Below are 17,846 nucleotides of genomic sequence, written 5' to 3' on the forward strand. Positions count from 1 at the left end.
ACAACTATCATGTCTTGTGTACTTTTGTTTTGTTTCCCTTCCCCTATGCACACACGCGCGCACACATACACACACACACGCACCCCTCAAACTGAATGCCTGGTGTGCTGAATGGATGAATGGCTAATGTAAGTCATTCTAAAAGCTACTTTCTTTGGCATACCATCACTTTGATTTCATGTTTCTGGAACTCCTATGTTCCCAGATGAATTTGGAAAGCCCTCAGGGAACATTTCAAAATTGCTATATAGGAGAAATGGGAGTGTCTCTCTAGAAATTTACCTGCCACAGGTATTTCTGGTAAGACACAGGAAAGGTGGCACCACGCATTCCTGGTTACAGTGTCAATGCCAGTCACCTTCCTGTCCCATAAAACTTTATTAAAGGCGCAGAATTCCCATGGAAGCAGGTGGACACCATTCTGCTTCCCGCCAGCCAGGGGAGCAAGATGTCCACTGTGCCTTTGTGGCAGGAACTGTGCTTCTCTACTCTCCCACTTTGAGGCCTCTGGGGCCGGCTTGCTGCCTCCTCATTGACAAGGCTGCTTACTGAGCAGTTCTTTCTGAGCTGGACATAGTGCTTCTGGTGAGTCTCTACTTTTATTTAACACAAAGATATTCTTTCCTAAGGAAACGCTTTCCTGTCGGGGGAGGTTAGCTCCAGATGGAAGTCACGAGTGATGGCATGATAGCTCTCATTCATTTGGTTGGATGATATTCATGGAGCACCACCATGAGCCAGTCATGGAGGTGAGCAATATATGCCAGCCCTGAATCAGGTGCATTACAGCAAAGGAGACAAGCAAACAAAGCTGAGGTTTGCTGAGGATGTTCAAGACTCACACAGCACAGAGGAAGAGCATCCACCACCCAGCTTGGGAAAGGCCTTGTCATAGAGGGGGTGAAGCATGAGCTGAGTCTTGAAAGACTAGAAATTAGCCAAACTACAAGGAGGAGAAGGAGTTTCCAGTCAGGAAGAACAGGTTATGCAAAAGCGCAAAGACTAGAAAGAATAGCACATTCAAGGAACTGCAAATAGTCTGGAAAGTCTGATGCGTGGGATAGGAGAGGAGGGCAGGGGATTCCAGGTGGGCCCTGCTTGCCACACTCAGGAGCTTGAACTTATCCACAAAGAAGGTGGGGAACCAGTAATGAATGGGTTTTGTGCAAGGGCTTCATGTCACCAGATTTGCTTTTTGGAGATAATTCTGTGGCTGATGTGTGAGGAAGGGATGGATGAAGTTTCCGTGGCAATCAGGAAAACCAATTAGCAGATGATTCAAATGGCCTAGAGGAAAAGGGAGGAGGGCTTGAACTACCATGCAGCAGTAGAAATGGAGAGAAATAACAGATCCCAGGCACTCAGGAAGCGCTCAAAATGAGCCCTTCAAAGAACCTATGGTAGGTGATGGATGGATGGAGTGTAAGTCCTGGGGTAGCATTGCCTGGGAAAATACTTTCTGGTTGAGACAGGGAAGTGGGCCAGCAGAAATGGAGGGCTTCTTCTTTTTACTTTAAATACTTTTATAATATTTGGAACTTTGAAAATGAGCAGATATATTAGCAAAAAGCCTAAAAGGGATATTTTTGAAATCACTACTAGTTCTAACATATAACTTTCAGCTTACACACATCATCAATTAACTTTGATAGTGCCTTTCTGGAACTATCATCCCAAATAACAGTCCTTGTGAAAACTTATTTTGAAAAACAGGCCTTGTAGGATAGCTTCATAGATGTTTCATAGTAGATTTTCTAACATTCTAATGTCAGGGAGTGAAAGGAATCCCGTTAGAAGTTGGCAAATTCTGGAATCTCTATTCATGGTATTAAAGTTTTGCCTTCACACAAAAGTTTAACACCTTTACACAATCAGACTTCCTCATTTTACATTGCTCAGTAATTAGAGGAAATCAGCCACCCAGAGCCTGGGTCCTAGACTTGACCAATGTACCCAACAAATCCTGAGTGGCCTTACTGAGAACTTCTTCTCCTAGAAGATAGAAAACTCAGTTCCAGCCAACAAGGGGGAAGCAGCTGAAGAAGTGAAATTAACAAAGTCCTGGAAGGAAAAGACCAAATCATCTTTGATTGTGTAATAACCAGAGAGTAGAATACAGCAACGACAGACATTTTGGGAGAGAAGCATTTTATCATAGCTTTTAGAAGAGAAGTATTTTTCAGCATCATAAGCACACAATTCCAAGCATGGATACCTTCAAGGGATTGCTTTAGACAGTTACGACAAAGTCTTAAAGAAGAATAAAAGGACAAAGGAAATCCTCCAGCAACAAAGCTGCCACTTGTAGATGAGAAAGTGAACAGGAATAAGGAAGAAACTCAGAAAAGGGAAGAGAGATCATTAAAAACCCTGATTTGGAAAGTCCCAGTACTACCCTGAGAGGAGAAAGAAAGAAATTCACAGAGCATGTCACTGCCAGAAGAAGAAAGGAGGGAAGACAAGGGAACAGAGAGGATCTCAATCCTAAAAGGCCAATGTGGAAACATTTAGGGGACAGAGGTGAATCTGCCGGGCCAATGTAGTTTAGAATGTCACTCGATCACTGAGAATGAGAAAGGAGTCTGCCAATGGGCACCGTGTGGACAGGAGAAGACAGCGGCAATAAACATATGTAACAATTAAAAGTGAGAAATAAAGATCTGGTTTCGGTTCAGTTAACCCATATTTGAGTCGTAGTTCCAGCATTTACTGTTCGTGCAGTCTTAAATAAGTTGTTGTCTCAACCTCAGTTTCTGCATAGGTCAAATGGTTCAATATTATCTACTTTAAAGGTTATTATGAAGAGTTAATAAGATAATGGGGGAAAAAAAGGTACCTGGCACTTAGCAGGTGCTCAATAAAGGACGGCTTTTTTTTTTTTTAAGTATTGCTTCTAAATTTGTATGTAAGAAAAAATGATATAATACAGTGCTATAAGACAGGGGCCCGCAGGACAAGTCCAGCCACACCCATTTATTTATGTATTATCTGACTGCTTTTCTGAAATGATGCAAGGTTGAGTAGTTGTACCTGAAACATTTATTATCTGGCCCTTTACAGAAAATGTTTCCGGACCCTGGATAAGTGGTGCCAGAGCCCCCTCTGTTTGTGGTCCCCTCTCTTATACCCACTAGGTGTGAGAAAAGACATAGAGTAGGAGAGCCCTGCCATCCATCTTACCTACCCAGGGGCTTTTTCTGATGGATCCAAAGGAAGGATGAGGTCTTATTGGCCTCCCAGAACTGACATAACAACTCCAACATCAGGGAACAGCCTTTGGAGACTACATAGCTCGCCAGCCCCAGCCACCTGCTCATATATCTAAGCCTTCCTTGTTCTAGACCAGGGAGGAGAATGGAATGTCCCTTGGACTCTGCATGTCCCCAATCTGAGAACCTGGATCCAAGAGGGAGAAGAGGCCCATTGGAGATGATGCCATAAAGGAAGTGGAAGCGATATGATAAAAATCATAGTGCCCATTCCCAAATAATCCCAGAAGCAGAAGGGAAAGGAGAGAAATATCCACAGAGACAGGTGTGGGTACACACAACATTTTTCATACTTTAAGATCCCAGAGGGACTCATGGAAATGATATAAGAAAATCAGACTCATAAGAACAAATGTTAGGAAGCCAGTGCCAAGAATGAGATGGGAAATTGGGGAAAATGGTGGGGGCAGATTGCTTAGTTCTGTTCTAAGCAGGAGGGTGAACAATGAAGGAACAGCTCACTGCAAAGAACAGACATCACTACATGTACACACGATAATATAAGAACTAACCCTTGATTATTTTGCTTGTCTTCTTGTTCAAAATGATTGAAGACCAATGAGATGAGATCAACCTTGATAACTGGCTGGGAAGCCCTGATCAGACACAAGATGGTATCAGGGCACTTGCTGCTTTGAATAAATGTCAGTCTCCTGTTTTGGAAGAATGACCTGCCAGGGTAAAGAGGAACTTGCAGCTGAGAAAGGCTTTAGTGACTCAAGAGCTGAATAATTCCCCGAAAGCTGGAGCATCCTGGCATTTCCAGCTCCCCATCTGTGCTTGTTCCACTTCCTTGGGACTACATCACCATCTACATCATCATCACTCTTTCACTCCCTCCCTTAGTGCCAACTATGTCTATAGCGAGATATTTTCTGCCCATTAGGGATCGGAAGGAAGTGCTGTGGCCTGAGCGGTCTCCTTGAGAAGACAGGATCTGATACACACATTGCACAACCTGTCTATTTGACATAAGAGGTTTCACTTCCTGAGATGGATGGGATGGTAGCAGGTTTGGGTCCAGGTTACAGGGCCAGGATGAGACATGGCAGAACTGTGGAGACTGTTACGTCACGGGGCATTGCCCCATGGCTCCAAAATTTCCCTTGAGCGAAAGCATCAGGGGCTCATGCAACCTGGATACTAGTGCTGCTTCAACCACACTGTGCTATTGGATGAGTCACTTCGTCCCTCCTAGCCTTGATTTCTTCGTCTGCTGTTCACATTCAAATAGCTATTCATGTCTTCATCTCTGTGGTCCCACCAGATCCCACCAGACAATCATTAGGGCTCCTCTCAGCTGGCAGATTCTGAGGTCCTGGATGCTACAATTGGAAAATGGAGAAGTAGAAGCTCAAGGTTTCTGACCTGGTATCCCAAGTCCCAGAAGCAGAATGGACTAACTCAGAGCTGATGCTCGGGTAGCTTGCATATCTCCCTTCCTGTCACTGGCTTTGATCCTCCTTTGCTCAGCTTACAATCACATCAACAGAACAAAGACATCTCTGTATTCTGTCAGGAGAGTTCACAGAGCCACCAGCCATCCAGACCCTGCATAAAGACTCTGAGGAAGGGTTTGAGGCTGCTGTGATCATGCAATGAATGCATGATTGTACCACTGCACTCCAGCCTGGGGAATAAAGCTAGATCCTGTCTAGGAGACAGAGAGAGAAAGAGAAAGAAGGGAGGGAGAGACAGAGAAAAAGAGAGAGAGGGAGGGAGAAAGAAAGAGAGAAAAGAAAAGAAAGAAGAAAGAAAGAGAAAAGAAAGAAAGAAAGAAAGAAAGAAAGAAAGAAAGAAAGAAAGAAAGAAAAAGAGAGAGAGAGGGAGGGAGGGAGGGAGAGAAAGAAAGAGAAAGAGAGAAAGAAGAAAAGATCAAAATAAAGAGAAAAAAGAAAGAGAGAAAGAAAGAAAAAGAAAGAAAGAAAAAAGAAGGAAAGAAGAAAAGGAAGGAAGGAAGGAAGGAAGGAAGGAAGGAAGGAAGGAAGGAAGGAAGGAAGGAAGGAAGGAGAAGGAGAGAGAGAGAGAGAGAGAGAAAGAAAGAAAGAAAGAAAGAAAGAAAGAAAGAAAGAAAGAAAGACAGGCTCTGAGGAAGGTGGCAGTTCCTGCAACGGGAGAACCGGTGGTTAATTTGCAAAGTGGATCCTGTGGAGGCAAAACAGAGGAGTCCCCTAGGCCACCCAGACATGGCCTTTAGCTATCTGCAGGACCAGACACCAAATTTCATGAGGGCTCGGTGTTAGGAATGGATTATTGCTTATCAAATTCACAGGAAACTAACACATTGAGCAGCTTTTAGATTTCCTGTGGAAAATATAACTTACCAAAGATGGAGTTCTTGTGACTGACTCCTGATATCAAGATACTGGGAGCCAAATTAAAAATCAGAAGGCTGCTTGGAGAGCAAGTCCATGAAATGCTCTTTTTCCCACAGTAGAGCCTATTTCCCTTGTGCCTCAAATACTTGCACAGAGGCTCACTCCCTTGGATAATGCAGAGCGAGCACAATACTTGGCACATACTAATTTGAATAAAAATGCTGTCAAATTCCCATTCACCCATTCAAGCAGCCTGAATGTACATGCCAGGCACTGTGCTAGACTTGGCTCAAAAAGATTTCATAGGCCGGGTGCGGTGGCTTACGCTTGTAATCCCAGCACTTTGGGAGGCCGAGGCGGGCGGATCACGAGGTCAGGAGATCGAGACCACGGTGAAACCCCGCCTCTACAAAAAAAAATACAAAAAATTAGCCGGGCGTGGTGGCGGGCGCCTGTAGTCCCAGCTACTCGGAGAGGCTGAGGCAGGAGAATGGCGTGAACCCGGGAGGCGGAGCTTGCAGTGAGCCGAGATCGCGCCACTGCACTCCAGCCTGGGCGACAGAGCAAGACTCCGTCTCAAAAAAAAAAAAAAGATTTCATAGTTTCCTGGAGGAACCAGAATGGGGAGTAAGGTTTCAACTTAGTGCTATAAGAAGTGTTACAGGCTGGGCATGGTGGCTCACGCCTGTAATCCCAACACTTTGGGAGGCTGAGGCAGGCGGATCACAAGGTCAGGAGATCGAGACCATCCTGGCTAACATGGTGAAACCCCATCTCTACTAAAAATACGAAAAAAAATAGCTGGGTGTGGCGGTGGGTGCCTGTAGTCCCAGCTGCTGGGGAGGCTGAGGCAGGAGAATGGCGTGAACCTGGGAGGCGGAGCTTGCAGGGGGCCGAGATCGTGCCACTGCACTCCAGCCTGGGCGACAGAGTGAGACTCCGTCTCAAAAAAAAAAAAAAAAAGTGTTATGATGCAGACCTGTCCAAGAGGCAAAGGAGGGTGTTCCTAGACTCCAGGCACTGTTCGTGACCTGGACTCTCATTCATTCTACAAATGGAGGGCTCCCCTGGGCAGTACCCTGGAGCAGGCACTTTGCTGGTGTCTCAGTTAAAGAGAAACTGATAACTCTTGGTATTACCAAGAGATAGAGTCTCAGATGGATATTCTTACAGAAACAATATTCCACTTTTCAGAGTTCACCAAAAAATCATTTTAGGCAGAGATCATCTGGCATTGATCTGGTTTATCCATGAGATTGGCTAGGGTAACAGCACCTGGTCTTGCAAGGTTGTGTAAGCTTATCTCCAGGGTTGCCCCAACTCTGTCAGGAGCCTGAACCCTGCATGCCATATGTTCTCTGCCCCATCCAAGAAAGGTCAAGTGTCTGTCTCCCCAGAGGCTCCTGCAACTGACAGAGACCTCCTGAGGCAGAGAACAGCACCCAAGGTAGAGACCCACACCCTCAATCCAGACAGGGAGGGCTATTGCCCCTTCATTGTACCCATTTATCCATCTCTAAGTGGGAAGATTCCTAAACTTAAGTACAAAGAAGTGAATGAAGAAAAGTATTTGCATGTATAAATCTGTGTGTCTTCCACTTTGTCCCAGATATCCTAAATTTCAACATTTTTCTAACCTAGGAAAATCCAGGATTTTAATGTGGACATCAACTGTACAATGACTGTCAGAAAAACAATGCATATTTGCATGGTGATACATTTGCAAAATGTGTCATAGTTTGCTACTCCTTGCCCTTCCATAAACCAGAGAATTATTTCAGTTTATTAGTCCCCTCCCCTAAGAAGTTTCCACCAATACTCTTTTCCCCTTTCCTTTAACTTGATTGTGAAATCAGGTATTCAACAGAGAAATTTCTCAGCCTCCTACTTCTGCTTTTGAAAGCCATAAAACAGTGAGGGAGAAACTGGCAGATAGCAAACCTCTTCGAGGCACAAGGCACAACAGGCTGCTCTGGGATTCTCTTCAGCCAATCTTCATTGCTCAAGTATGACTTTAATCTTCCTTACAACTAGGTGCTAAGGGAGTCTCTCTGTCTCTCTCCCTCTTTGTGTGTATGTATATGTCTCTCTCTCTCTCTTTCTTTCTCTCTCTCTCCCCCTCCTTCCCTCTCTGCCTCCCTCTCTCAGCTTTTTACAAAAATGCCAGGTGTAATATAATGCTTATGACTCAGGAAATATTCTGGGAATGAATACTGCTTATCTAGCAGCTGACACCCTGAAGGTTAGTGTCAAAGCCTCTGCTCCAGCTCTCCTAGCCAATACATTGCTAGTTGGGGTTTGGTTTAGCAAATGCTTTTCTCTAGACCCAAAGGACTTCTCTTTCACATATTCATTCATTCACTCAGAGATCACTTCTTTGCATGACTGCCATGCACTGGATGCTGAGAGAAATCACACATGAACGTAGCTGTCATGGGGAAGTCACTCATTTTCTCCTTTTTACACAGGTGTCTGAAGCAGCCATGGCAGAAGTACCTGAACTCGCCAGTGAAATGATGGCTTACTACAGGTCAGTGGGACACTGAGACGAGTAACATGAGCAGGTCTTCTCTTTTAAGAGTAGAGTGTTATCTGTGCTTGGAGACCAGATTTTTCCCCTAAATTGCCTCTTTCAGTGGCAAAAAGGGTGCCAAGTAAATCTGGTTTAAAGACCACTTTCCCATTACAAGTCCCTCCAGCCTTGGGGCCTGGAGGGTATCCAGATGTGTTGTTGCAAGGGCTTCCTGCAGAGGCAAATGGGGAGAAAAGATTCCAAGCCGACAATACAAGGAATCCCTTTGCAAAGTGTGGCTTGGAGGGAGAGAGAGAGCTCAGATTTTAGCTGACTCTGCTGGGCTAGAGGTTAGGCCTCAAGATCCAACAGGGAGCACCCAGGGTGCTCACCTGCCAAGCCTAGAATCTGCCTTCTAGACTGTTCTGCACATATCACTGTGGAAATTGCCAGGTGCTTTCAGGCAGCTTTGAGAGACAGGCTGTTTGCAGTTTCTTATGAACAGTCAAGTCTCACACACAGGGAAGGAAAAATAAACCTGTTTAGAAGACATAATTGAGACATGTCCCTGTTTTTATTACAGTGGCAATGAGGATGACTTGTTCTTTGAAGTCGATGGCCCTAAACAGATGAAGGTAAGACTATGGGTTTAACTCCCAACCCAAAGAAGGGCTCTAACACAGGGAAAGCTCAAAGAAGAGAGTTCTGGGCCACTTCGATGCCGTGGCATTTTGTTTTAGAACAACTTTAACCTCTTCCAGTGATACACAGGCTGCACCACTTGCTGACCTGGCCACTTGGTCATCATATCACCATAGCCACTCACTAACGTTGGTGGTGGTGGCCACGCTTGGTGGTGACAGGGGAGGAGTAGTGATAATGTTTCCCGTTTCGTAGTAGGAAGACAACCAAGTCTTCAACACAAATTTGATTCTCCTTTTAGGAGATGGGTTCAGCCTATGCCAATCACTTGAGTTAAACTCTGAAACCAAGAGATGATCTTGAGAACATATGTCTACCCCTTTTGAGTAGAAAACTTCCCTGGGGTGAAACTTATAACAACAAGACATAGATGATGTAAACAAAAAGATGAATTGAGACTTGAAAGAAAAGCATTCACTTGCTGTTTGACCTTGACAAGTCATTTTACCCGCTTTGGACCTCATCTGAAAAATAAAGGGCTGAGCTGGATGATCTCTGAGATGCTGGCATCCTTCAACCTCCAGTTCTGAAATATTTTCAGTTGTGGCTAAGGGCATTTGGGGAGCAAATAGGCATTTTTCAGGCTCATCCTTGCAGAGAGCCATGTTATATTCCTGCTGTCCCTTCTGTTTTATATGATGCCCAGTAGCCTTCCTAGGTGGCCCAGCCATCAGCCTAGCTAGGTCAGTTGTGCAGGTTGGGAGGCAACCACTTTTCTCTGGCTTTATTTTATTCCAGCCTGTGACAGCCTCCCCTAGCCTCATAATCCAGTCCTCAGTCTTGTTAAAAACACATTTCTTTAAAAGTTTTAAGACTGGCATAACTTATTGGCTCCAGCGGTGGGAGGAGCCCATTGGCTTGTCTGCCTGGCCTTTGCCCCCATTGCTTCTTCCAGCAGCTTGGCTCTGCTCCAGGCAGGAAATTCTCTCCTGCTCAACTTTCTTTTGTGCACTTAGAGGTCTCTTTAACTGTCTTTCAAGCCTTTGAACCATTATCATGCCTTGAGGCAACCTCAGTTAAGCCTTAATACAAAGCTTCTCTGAATAAGAGGAAAGTGGTAACATTTCACAAAAAGTAACTACTCTCACAGGATTTGCAGAATGCCTATGAGACAGTGTTGTGAAAAAGGAAAAAAAAAAAAAGAACGGTGTAGAAAAATTGAATACTTGTTGAGTGAGCATAGGTGAATGGAAAATGTTATGGTCATCTGCATGAAAAAGCAAATCATAGTGTGACAGCATTAGGGATACAAAAAGATATAGAGAAGGTACACATGTATGGTGTAGGTGGGGCATGTACAAAAAAGATGAACAAAGTAGAAATGGGATTTATTCTAAAAGAATAGCCTGTTAAGTGTCAGAAAGCCCACATTCTAGTCTTGAGTCTGCCTCTAACCTGCCGTGTGCCCTTGAGTACACCCTTAACCTCCTTGAGCTTCAGAGAGGGATAAACTTTTTGTTTTGTTTTGTTTTGTTTTGTTTTGTTTTGTTTTGTGAGATGGAGTCTCACTCTGTTGCCCAGGCTGGAGTGCAGTGGTACAATCTTGGCTTACTGCAACCTCTGCCTCCTGAGTTCAAGCGATTCTCCTTCCTCAGTCTCCTGAATAGCTGGGATTACAGGTGTGCCCCACCACACCCAGCTAATTTTTGTATTTTTAGTAGAGAAGGGGTTTCGCCATGTTGGCCAGGCTGCTTTTTAAGTCCTGACCTAAATGATTCATCTACCTCGGCCTCCCAAAGTGCTGGGATTACAGGCATGAGCCACCACGCCCAGCCCAGAGAGGGATGATCTTTAGAAGCTCGGGATTCTTTCAAGCCCCTTCCTCCTCTCTGAGCTTTCTCCTCTCTGATGTCAAAGCATGGTTCCTGGCAGGACTACCTCACCAGGCTCCCTCCCTCGCTCTCTCTGCAGTGCCCCTTCCAGGACCTGGACCTCTGCCCTCTGGATGGCGGCATCCAGCTACGAATCTCCCACCAGCACTACAGCAAGGGCTTCAGGCAGGCCGTGTCAGTTGTTGTGGCCATGGAGAAGCTGAGGAAGATGCTGGTTCCCTGCCCACAGACCTTCCAGGACAATGACCTGAGCACCTTATTTCCCTTCATCTTTGAAGAAGGTACTTAGCCAAGAGCAGGCAGTAGATCTCCACTTGTGTCCTCTTGGAAGCCATCAAGCCCCAGCTAACTCAATTTCCCCAGAGCCAAAGCCCTTTAAAGGTAGAAGGCCCAGCAGGGAGACAAAACAAAGAAGGCTGGAAACCAAAGCAATCATCTCTTCAGTAGAAACTATTCTTAAAGAAGATCTTTATGGCTAGTGACATTTGCAACACCCTCACTCTTTCTCAGGGGCCTTTCACTTACATTGTCACCAGAGGTTGGTAACCTCCCTGTGGGCTAGTGTTATGACCATCACCATTTTACCTAAGTAGCTCTGTTGCTTGTCCACAGTGAGCAGTAATAGACCTGAAGCTGGAACCCATGTCTAATAGTGTCAGGTCCAGTGTTCTTAGCCACCCCACTCCCAGCTTCGTCCCTACCGGTGTTGTCATCAGACTTTGACTGTATATGCTCAGGTGTCCTCCAAGAAATCAAATTCTGCTGCCTCACCTCATGAGGCCTGCCCTTCTGATTTTATACCTAAACAACATGTGCTCCACATTTCAGAACCTATCTTCTTTGACACATGGGATGACGAGGCTTATGTGCACGATGCACCTGTACGATCACTGAACTGCACACTCCGGGACGCACAGCAAAAAAGCTTGGTGATGTCTGGTCCATATGAACTGAAAGCTCTCCACCTCCAGGGACAGGATATGGAGCAACAAGGTAAATGGAAACATCCTGGTTTCCCTGCCTGGCCTCCTGGCAGCTTGCTAATTCTCCATGTTTTAAACAAAGTAGAAAGTTAATTTAAGGCAAATGATCAACACGAGTAAAAAAAAAAAAAACATAAAAAAGGAATATACAAACTTTGGTCCTAGAAATGGCACATTTGATTGCACCAGCCAGTATATTTGTTAACAGCAGTGTGACCCTGAGAAATTAGATGGCTCAAGCACTCCCAGGACCATGTCCACCCAAGTCTCTTGGGCATAGTGCAATGTCAATTATTCCACAATATGGGATCATTTGATGGACATGGCCTAACTGCCTGTGGGTTCTCTCTTCCTGTTGTTGAGGCTAAAACAAGAGTGCTAGAGCGATAATGTGTCCACCCGCCTCCCCAGTCTTGCCCCCTTGTCCCAACATCCGTCCCACCCAATGCCAGGTGGTTCCTTGTAGGGAAATTTTACTGCCCAGCAGGAACTTATATCTCTCCACTGTAACTGGCAAATGTTTCAAGTGCGGTGAGCCCATCATTAGCTGTGGTGATCTGCCTGGCATCGTGCCACAGTAGCCAAAGCCTGTGCACAGGATTGTGGGCAACTAAGGCTGCTGACTTTGAAGGGCAGCCTCATTCAGGGGGAAGCTATTTGCTTTCAGCCAGGCCAAGAAAATCCTGTTTCTTTGGAATCGGGTAGTAAGAGTGATCCCAGGGCCTCCAATTGGCACTGCTGTGACTGAGGAAGATCAAAATGAGTATCTCTCTTTGGAGCCACTTTCCCAGCTCAGCCTCTCCTCTCCTAGTTTCTTCCCATGGGCTACTCTCTGTTCCTGAAACAGTTCTGGGCCTGATTTCTGGCAGAAGTACAGCTTCACCTCTTTCCTTTCCTTCCACATTGATCAAGTTGTTCTGCTCCTGTGGATGGGCACATTGCCAACCAGTGACACAATGGCTTCCTTCCTTCCTTCCTTCCTTCCTTCCTTCCTTCCTTTCAGCATTTAAAATGTAGACTCTCTTTCGTTCTCCATTCCTACTGCTATGAGGCTCTGAGAAACCCTCAGGCCTTTGAGGGGAAACCCTAAATCAACGAAAGGACCCTGCTATTGTCTGTGAGAAGTCAAGTTATCCTGTCTCTTAGGCCAAGGAACCTCACTGTGGGTTCCCACAGAGGCTACCAAATTACATGTATCCTACTCATGGGGGCCCAGGGGTTGGGCTGACCCTGCACTGCTGTGTCCCTAACCACAAGACTCCCTTCTTTCTTCAGTGGTGTTCTCCATGTCCTTTGTACAAGGAGAAGAAAGTAATGACAAAATACCTGTGGCCTTGGGCCTCAAGGAAAAGAATCTGTACCTGTCCTGCGTGTTGAAAGATGATAAGCCCACTCTACAGCTGGAGGTAAGTGAATGCTATGGAATGAAGCCCTTCTCAGCCTCCTGCTACCACTTATTCCCAGACAACCACCTTCTCCCCGCCCCCATCCCTAGGAAAAGCTGGGAACAGGTCTATTTGACAATTTTGCATTAATGTAAATAAATTTAACATAATTTTTAAATGCGTGCAACCTTCAATCCTGCTGCAGAAAATTAAATCATTTTGCTGATGTTATTATGTCCTACCATAGTTACAACCCCAACAGATTATATACTGTTAGGGCTACTCTCATTTGATAGACACCTTGGGAAATAAATGACTTAAAGGGTCCCATTATCACGCCCACTCCACTCCCAAAATCACCACCACTATCACCTCCAGCTTTCTCAGCAAAAGCTTCATTTCCAAGTTGATGTCATTCTAGAACCATAAGGAAAAATACAATAAAAAGCCCCTGGAAACTAGGTACTTCAAGAAGCTGTAGCTTAATTTTCACCCCCAAAAAAATTCTCACCTACATTATGCTCCTCAGCATTTGGCACTAAGTTTTAGAAAAGAAGAAGGGCTCTTTTAATAATCACATGGAAAGTTGGGGGCCCAGTTATAACTCAGGAGTCTGGCTCCTGATCATGTGACCTGCTCATCAGTTTCCTCTCTGGCCAACCCAAAGAACATCTTTCCCATAGCATCTTTGTCCCTTGCCTCACAAAAATTCTTCTTTCTCTTTTGCTGCAGAGTGTAGATCCCAAAAATTACCCAAAGAAGAAGATGGAAAAGCGATTTGTCTTCAACAAGATAGAAATCAATAACAAGCTGGAATTTGAGTCTGCCCAGTTCCCCAACTGGTACATCAGCACTTCTCAAGCAGAAAACATGCCTGTCTTCCTGGGAGGGACCAAAGGCGGCCAGGATATAACTGACTTCACCATGCAATTTGTGTCTTCCTAAAGAGAGCTGTACCCAGAGGGTCCTGTGCTGAATATGGACTCAATCCCTAGGGCTGGCAGAAAGGGAACAGAAAGGTTTTTGAGTATGGCTATAGCCTGGACTTTCCTGTTGTCTATACCACTGCCCAACTGCCTGCCTTAGGGTAGTGCTAAGAGGATCTCCTGTCCATCAGCCAGGACAGTCAGCTCTCTCCTTTCAGGGCCAATCCTCAGCCCTTTTGTTGAGCCAGGCCTCTCTCACCTCTCCTACTCACTTAAAGCCCACCTGACAGAAACTACGGCCACATTTGGTTCTAAGAAACCCTCTGTCATTTGCTCCCACATTCTGATGAGCAACCGCTTCCCTATTTATTTATTTATTTGTTTGTTTGTTTTATTGATTGGTCTAATTTATTCAAGGGGGGCAAGAAGTAGCAGTGTCTGTAAAAGAGCCTAGTTTCTAATAGCTATGGAATCAATTCAATTTGGACTGGTGTGCTCTCTTTAAATCAAGTCCTTTAATTAAGACTGAAAATATATAAGCTCAGATTATTTAAATGGGAATATTTATAAATGAGCAAATATCATACTGTTCAATGGTTCTGAAATAAACTTCATTGAAAAAAAAAGGTCTTTCCTGATCATTGACTTGTCTTGGATTTGACATTGAACAGTAAAGATAAACAGGGCTGTGAGAGTTCTTGGGGGACTAGAAGCCCACTCCTCATGGCTGAGTGCTGTGAAGTACCTAGAAACATCCTTGGCCACCAAAGACTATCCTCCTCACCCATCCCCTTTATTTCTGTTGTTCAACAAAAGGATATTCAGTGCACATCTGGAACAGGATCAGCTGAAGCACTGCAGGGAGTCAGGACTGGTAGTAACAGCTACCAGTGATTTATCTATCAATGCACCAAACATCTGTTGCGCAAGCGCTATGTACTAGGAACTGGGAGTGCAGAGACAAGAAAGGTAACAAGTTCCTCCTCAGATAGGAGAGGCAGATAGATACAAGCAAAAACAAGGCAACATGACAGTAGAGCAAGATAAAATACAAAAGGAGTATCCAGGAAGGAGTGAGGAGAGTGACATAAGAATCAAGCCTAAAGGGATAAACAGAAAAATTCCACACATGGGCTGGGTATGGTGGCTTACGCCTGTAATCCCAGCACTTTGGGTGGCAGAGGCAGAAAGATCGCTTGAGCCCAGGAGTTCAAGACCAGCCTGGGCAACATAGTGAGACCCCCATCTCTACTAAATAAATAAATAAATAGAACAATCAGCCAGGCATCCTGGCATGCACCTGTAGTCCTAGCTAGTTGGGAAGCTGACACTGGAGGATGGCTTGAGCCCAGAAGGTCAAGACTGCAGTGAGCTATGATCGCACCACTGCACTCCAGCCTGGATGACAGAGTGAGACCCTATCTCTAAAAAATGTTCCCAGATAGAAAAGAAAAGAAAAGAAAAGGCCCTCAGGTAGAGGAACCAGCGTGAACAAGGGCATGGGGGTATAAGAATGAATGATGCAAAAAGTACATTTTCAGAATTGCGGGAATCACCAGAAGCAAAGTCAAAGCACAAAACAAGCCAGAGGAAAAGTAGTTGTAACTCACATCCCACATAAAGAGATAACTTGCTTCACATGTAAAGAACTGCCTCAAAACATTAGAAAAAAAAGAATAAAAATCCAGCAAAACAAGAGGCAAGGGATCTTAACAGTCTGTTCACAGAAAAGAAAATACTATTTGATCTTGGGCAGAGTAAAACAATGCTTAACACTGTAATAAGAAAGTCAAATTAAAAGCACTTTGAGATACTAGTATTTTCCCATCAGATTGACAAAAATCAAAAGTTTAACAACAGACCTTGTTGGTCAAACTGTCGGGAAATCCCCGCTATTAAATATTACATGTGGGACTATAAATTGATATGACCCTTATAGAACAAAATTTGCTAACTATGAAAATCACAAGTGCACTTCCCCTTTGATCCAGCAATTTCACTCCTGGAGATTTATCCTACAGATGGACATAACCCATGTGAAATGAAAAATGATCAAAATTATTCATTGTACATCATTTGTAATAGGAAAAATTGGAAGTAACCCAAGTGTCTATCAACAAGAGACTGGCTAAATGAAGTAAAGGACATAGAATACTAGGCAGCTATAGAAAAGAATGAGAAAGCACTCTGGTATTGTTTGGTTCTGTTTCCCAGCCCAAATCTCATGTCAAATTGTAATCCCCGATATTGGAGGTGCGGCCTGGTGTGGGGTGATTGGATCATGGGGGTGGAGTTCTTATGAATGGTTTAGCACTATCCCTTTGGTGCTGTTCTCGTGATAGAGTTCTCACAAGATCTGGTTGTTTAAAAGTATGTGGCATCCTTTCTCTCTCTCTCTCTCTCTCAGTCCTGCTTCTGCCATATAAGACACCCACTCCCGCTTTGTCTTCTGTGTGAGTAAAAGCTTCCTAAGGCCTCCCCAGAAGCAGATGCTGCCATGCTTCCTGTGGAACAGCCTGTGAAGCTGTGAGCCAATTAAACCTCTTTTCTTATTAAATTACCCAGTCTCAGGTATTTCCTTATAGCAGTGCAAGGACTGACTAATACATGCTGTCTGCACGAATATGAAATCCTCTCCAAGACATGCTGATGGCTGAAAAAGAACAAGATGCAGACCGTATTTATGATATGCTAACTCTGATGTAACAAAAGGGAGGGGGAAAAGGGCAATACATTCCACCATGCTTGTATTTGATTTTTTTTTTAATTCTGGAAGATACATAAGAAATGAATAAAGTAGTTGTTAGAGGCTGAGAAATAAGATATATAGGGGCAGGTGTGGGAGCAAGACACTTTTATGAACACATTTTATACAGTTTGGGTTTTTTTTTTTTTTTTTTTTTTTTTTTTTTTGGAGACAAGGTCTCGCTGTCACCCAGGCTGGAGAGCAGTGGTACAGTCATGGCTTACTGCAGCCTTAAACTCCCAGGCTCAAGCAATCCTCCTACCTTAGCCTCCTGGGTAGCTGGGACTACAAGCATATGGCACTATATTCATCCACTCTCACACTGCTATTAAGAATGACCTGAGATGGGGTAATTTATGAAGAAAAGAGGTCTAACTGATTCACAGTTCTACAGGCTGTATAGGAAGCATAGCTGGGAGGCTTCAGGAAACTTACCATCATGGCGGAAGGCAAAGCAGAAACACGTCTTACTATGGCGGAGCAGGAGAGTGAGAGAGTGACGGGGGAGGTGCTACACACTTTCAAACAACCAGGTCTTGTGAGAACTCACTCACTATCAGGAGAACAGCAAGGGAGAACCCACCCCCATGATCCAATCACCTCCCACCAGGACCCTCCCTCAACATTGAGGATTAAAATTCAACATGAGGTTTGAGTTGGGTCACAGAGCCAAACCATATCAGCCACCATGCCCAGCTAATTTTTGTTTTTAAATTTTTGTAGCTACAGGGTCTCACTATGTTACCCAGGCTGGTCTTGAACTCCTGGGCTCAAGTGATCCTCCCGCCTCGGCCTCCTAAATTGCTAGGATTACCGGCATGAGCAGACATGCCAGGCCTACAGTTTGATTTTTGAATCATGTAAATATATTATTCAGAAATAAAATAATAATTTTTAAAGATTTTATCCAAAAAAAAGTATCTGACTTCTTGTGGAAGGACAACTGTTGAGTTGAGGGAGCTGCCAGTCCTCGGCAGCTCACTCTCAATATCCTCCTTCTTTGAAGTTCTCCAAGCTAGGGCAGAGGCTGGCAAAGCCCCTCTCCTAGCTCTGTCTGCTTCATAACTGCAGTGCAAAGGATGACATGGCTGTTGGAGCAGACACCCAAGTGGCAACCATTCTGTAAGATGGAACAGAGCTGGTGGCAGGAAAGCAGGTGGTCTGGAAAGAAAG

General features: G+C 44.6%; 1 protein-coding gene across 1 annotated transcript; it reads left to right on the top strand.

Annotated features, from left to right (window-relative positions):
- The first annotated feature begins 7,398 nt into the window (after positions 1-7,398).
- IL1B (interleukin 1 beta) lies at positions 7,399-14,546 on the top strand. The gene is made up of 7 exons (XM_003277686.4): positions 7,399-7,593; positions 8,056-8,117; positions 8,683-8,734; positions 10,713-10,914; positions 11,462-11,626; positions 12,892-13,022; positions 13,734-14,546. Exons 2-7 carry the CDS (start codon positions 8,071-8,073, stop codon positions 13,944-13,946), a joined length of 810 nt encoding a protein of 269 aa, XP_003277734.1. The 5' UTR covers positions 7,399-7,593; positions 8,056-8,070; the 3' UTR covers positions 13,947-14,546.
- The last annotated feature ends 3,300 nt before the right edge of the window (positions 14,547-17,846 follow it).

Source organism: Nomascus leucogenys, chromosome 14 (assembly GCF_006542625.1).
Source record: "Nomascus leucogenys isolate Asia chromosome 14, Asia_NLE_v1, whole genome shotgun sequence".
NCBI lineage: Eukaryota > Metazoa > Chordata > Mammalia > Primates > Hylobatidae > Nomascus > Nomascus leucogenys.

Coding starts and splice junctions, on each gene's coding strand:
- IL1B (XM_003277686.4), top strand. CDS start 8,071: ATGGCAGAAGTACCTGAACTCGCCAGTGAAATGATGGCTTACTACAG. Junction 10,915..11,461: donor TCCCTTCATCTTTGAAGAAG/GTACTTAGCCAA, acceptor TCCACATTTCAG/AACCTATCTTCTTTGACACA. Junction 13,023..13,733: donor AGCCCACTCTACAGCTGGAG/GTAAGTGAATGC, acceptor CTTTTGCTGCAG/AGTGTAGATCCCAAAAATTA.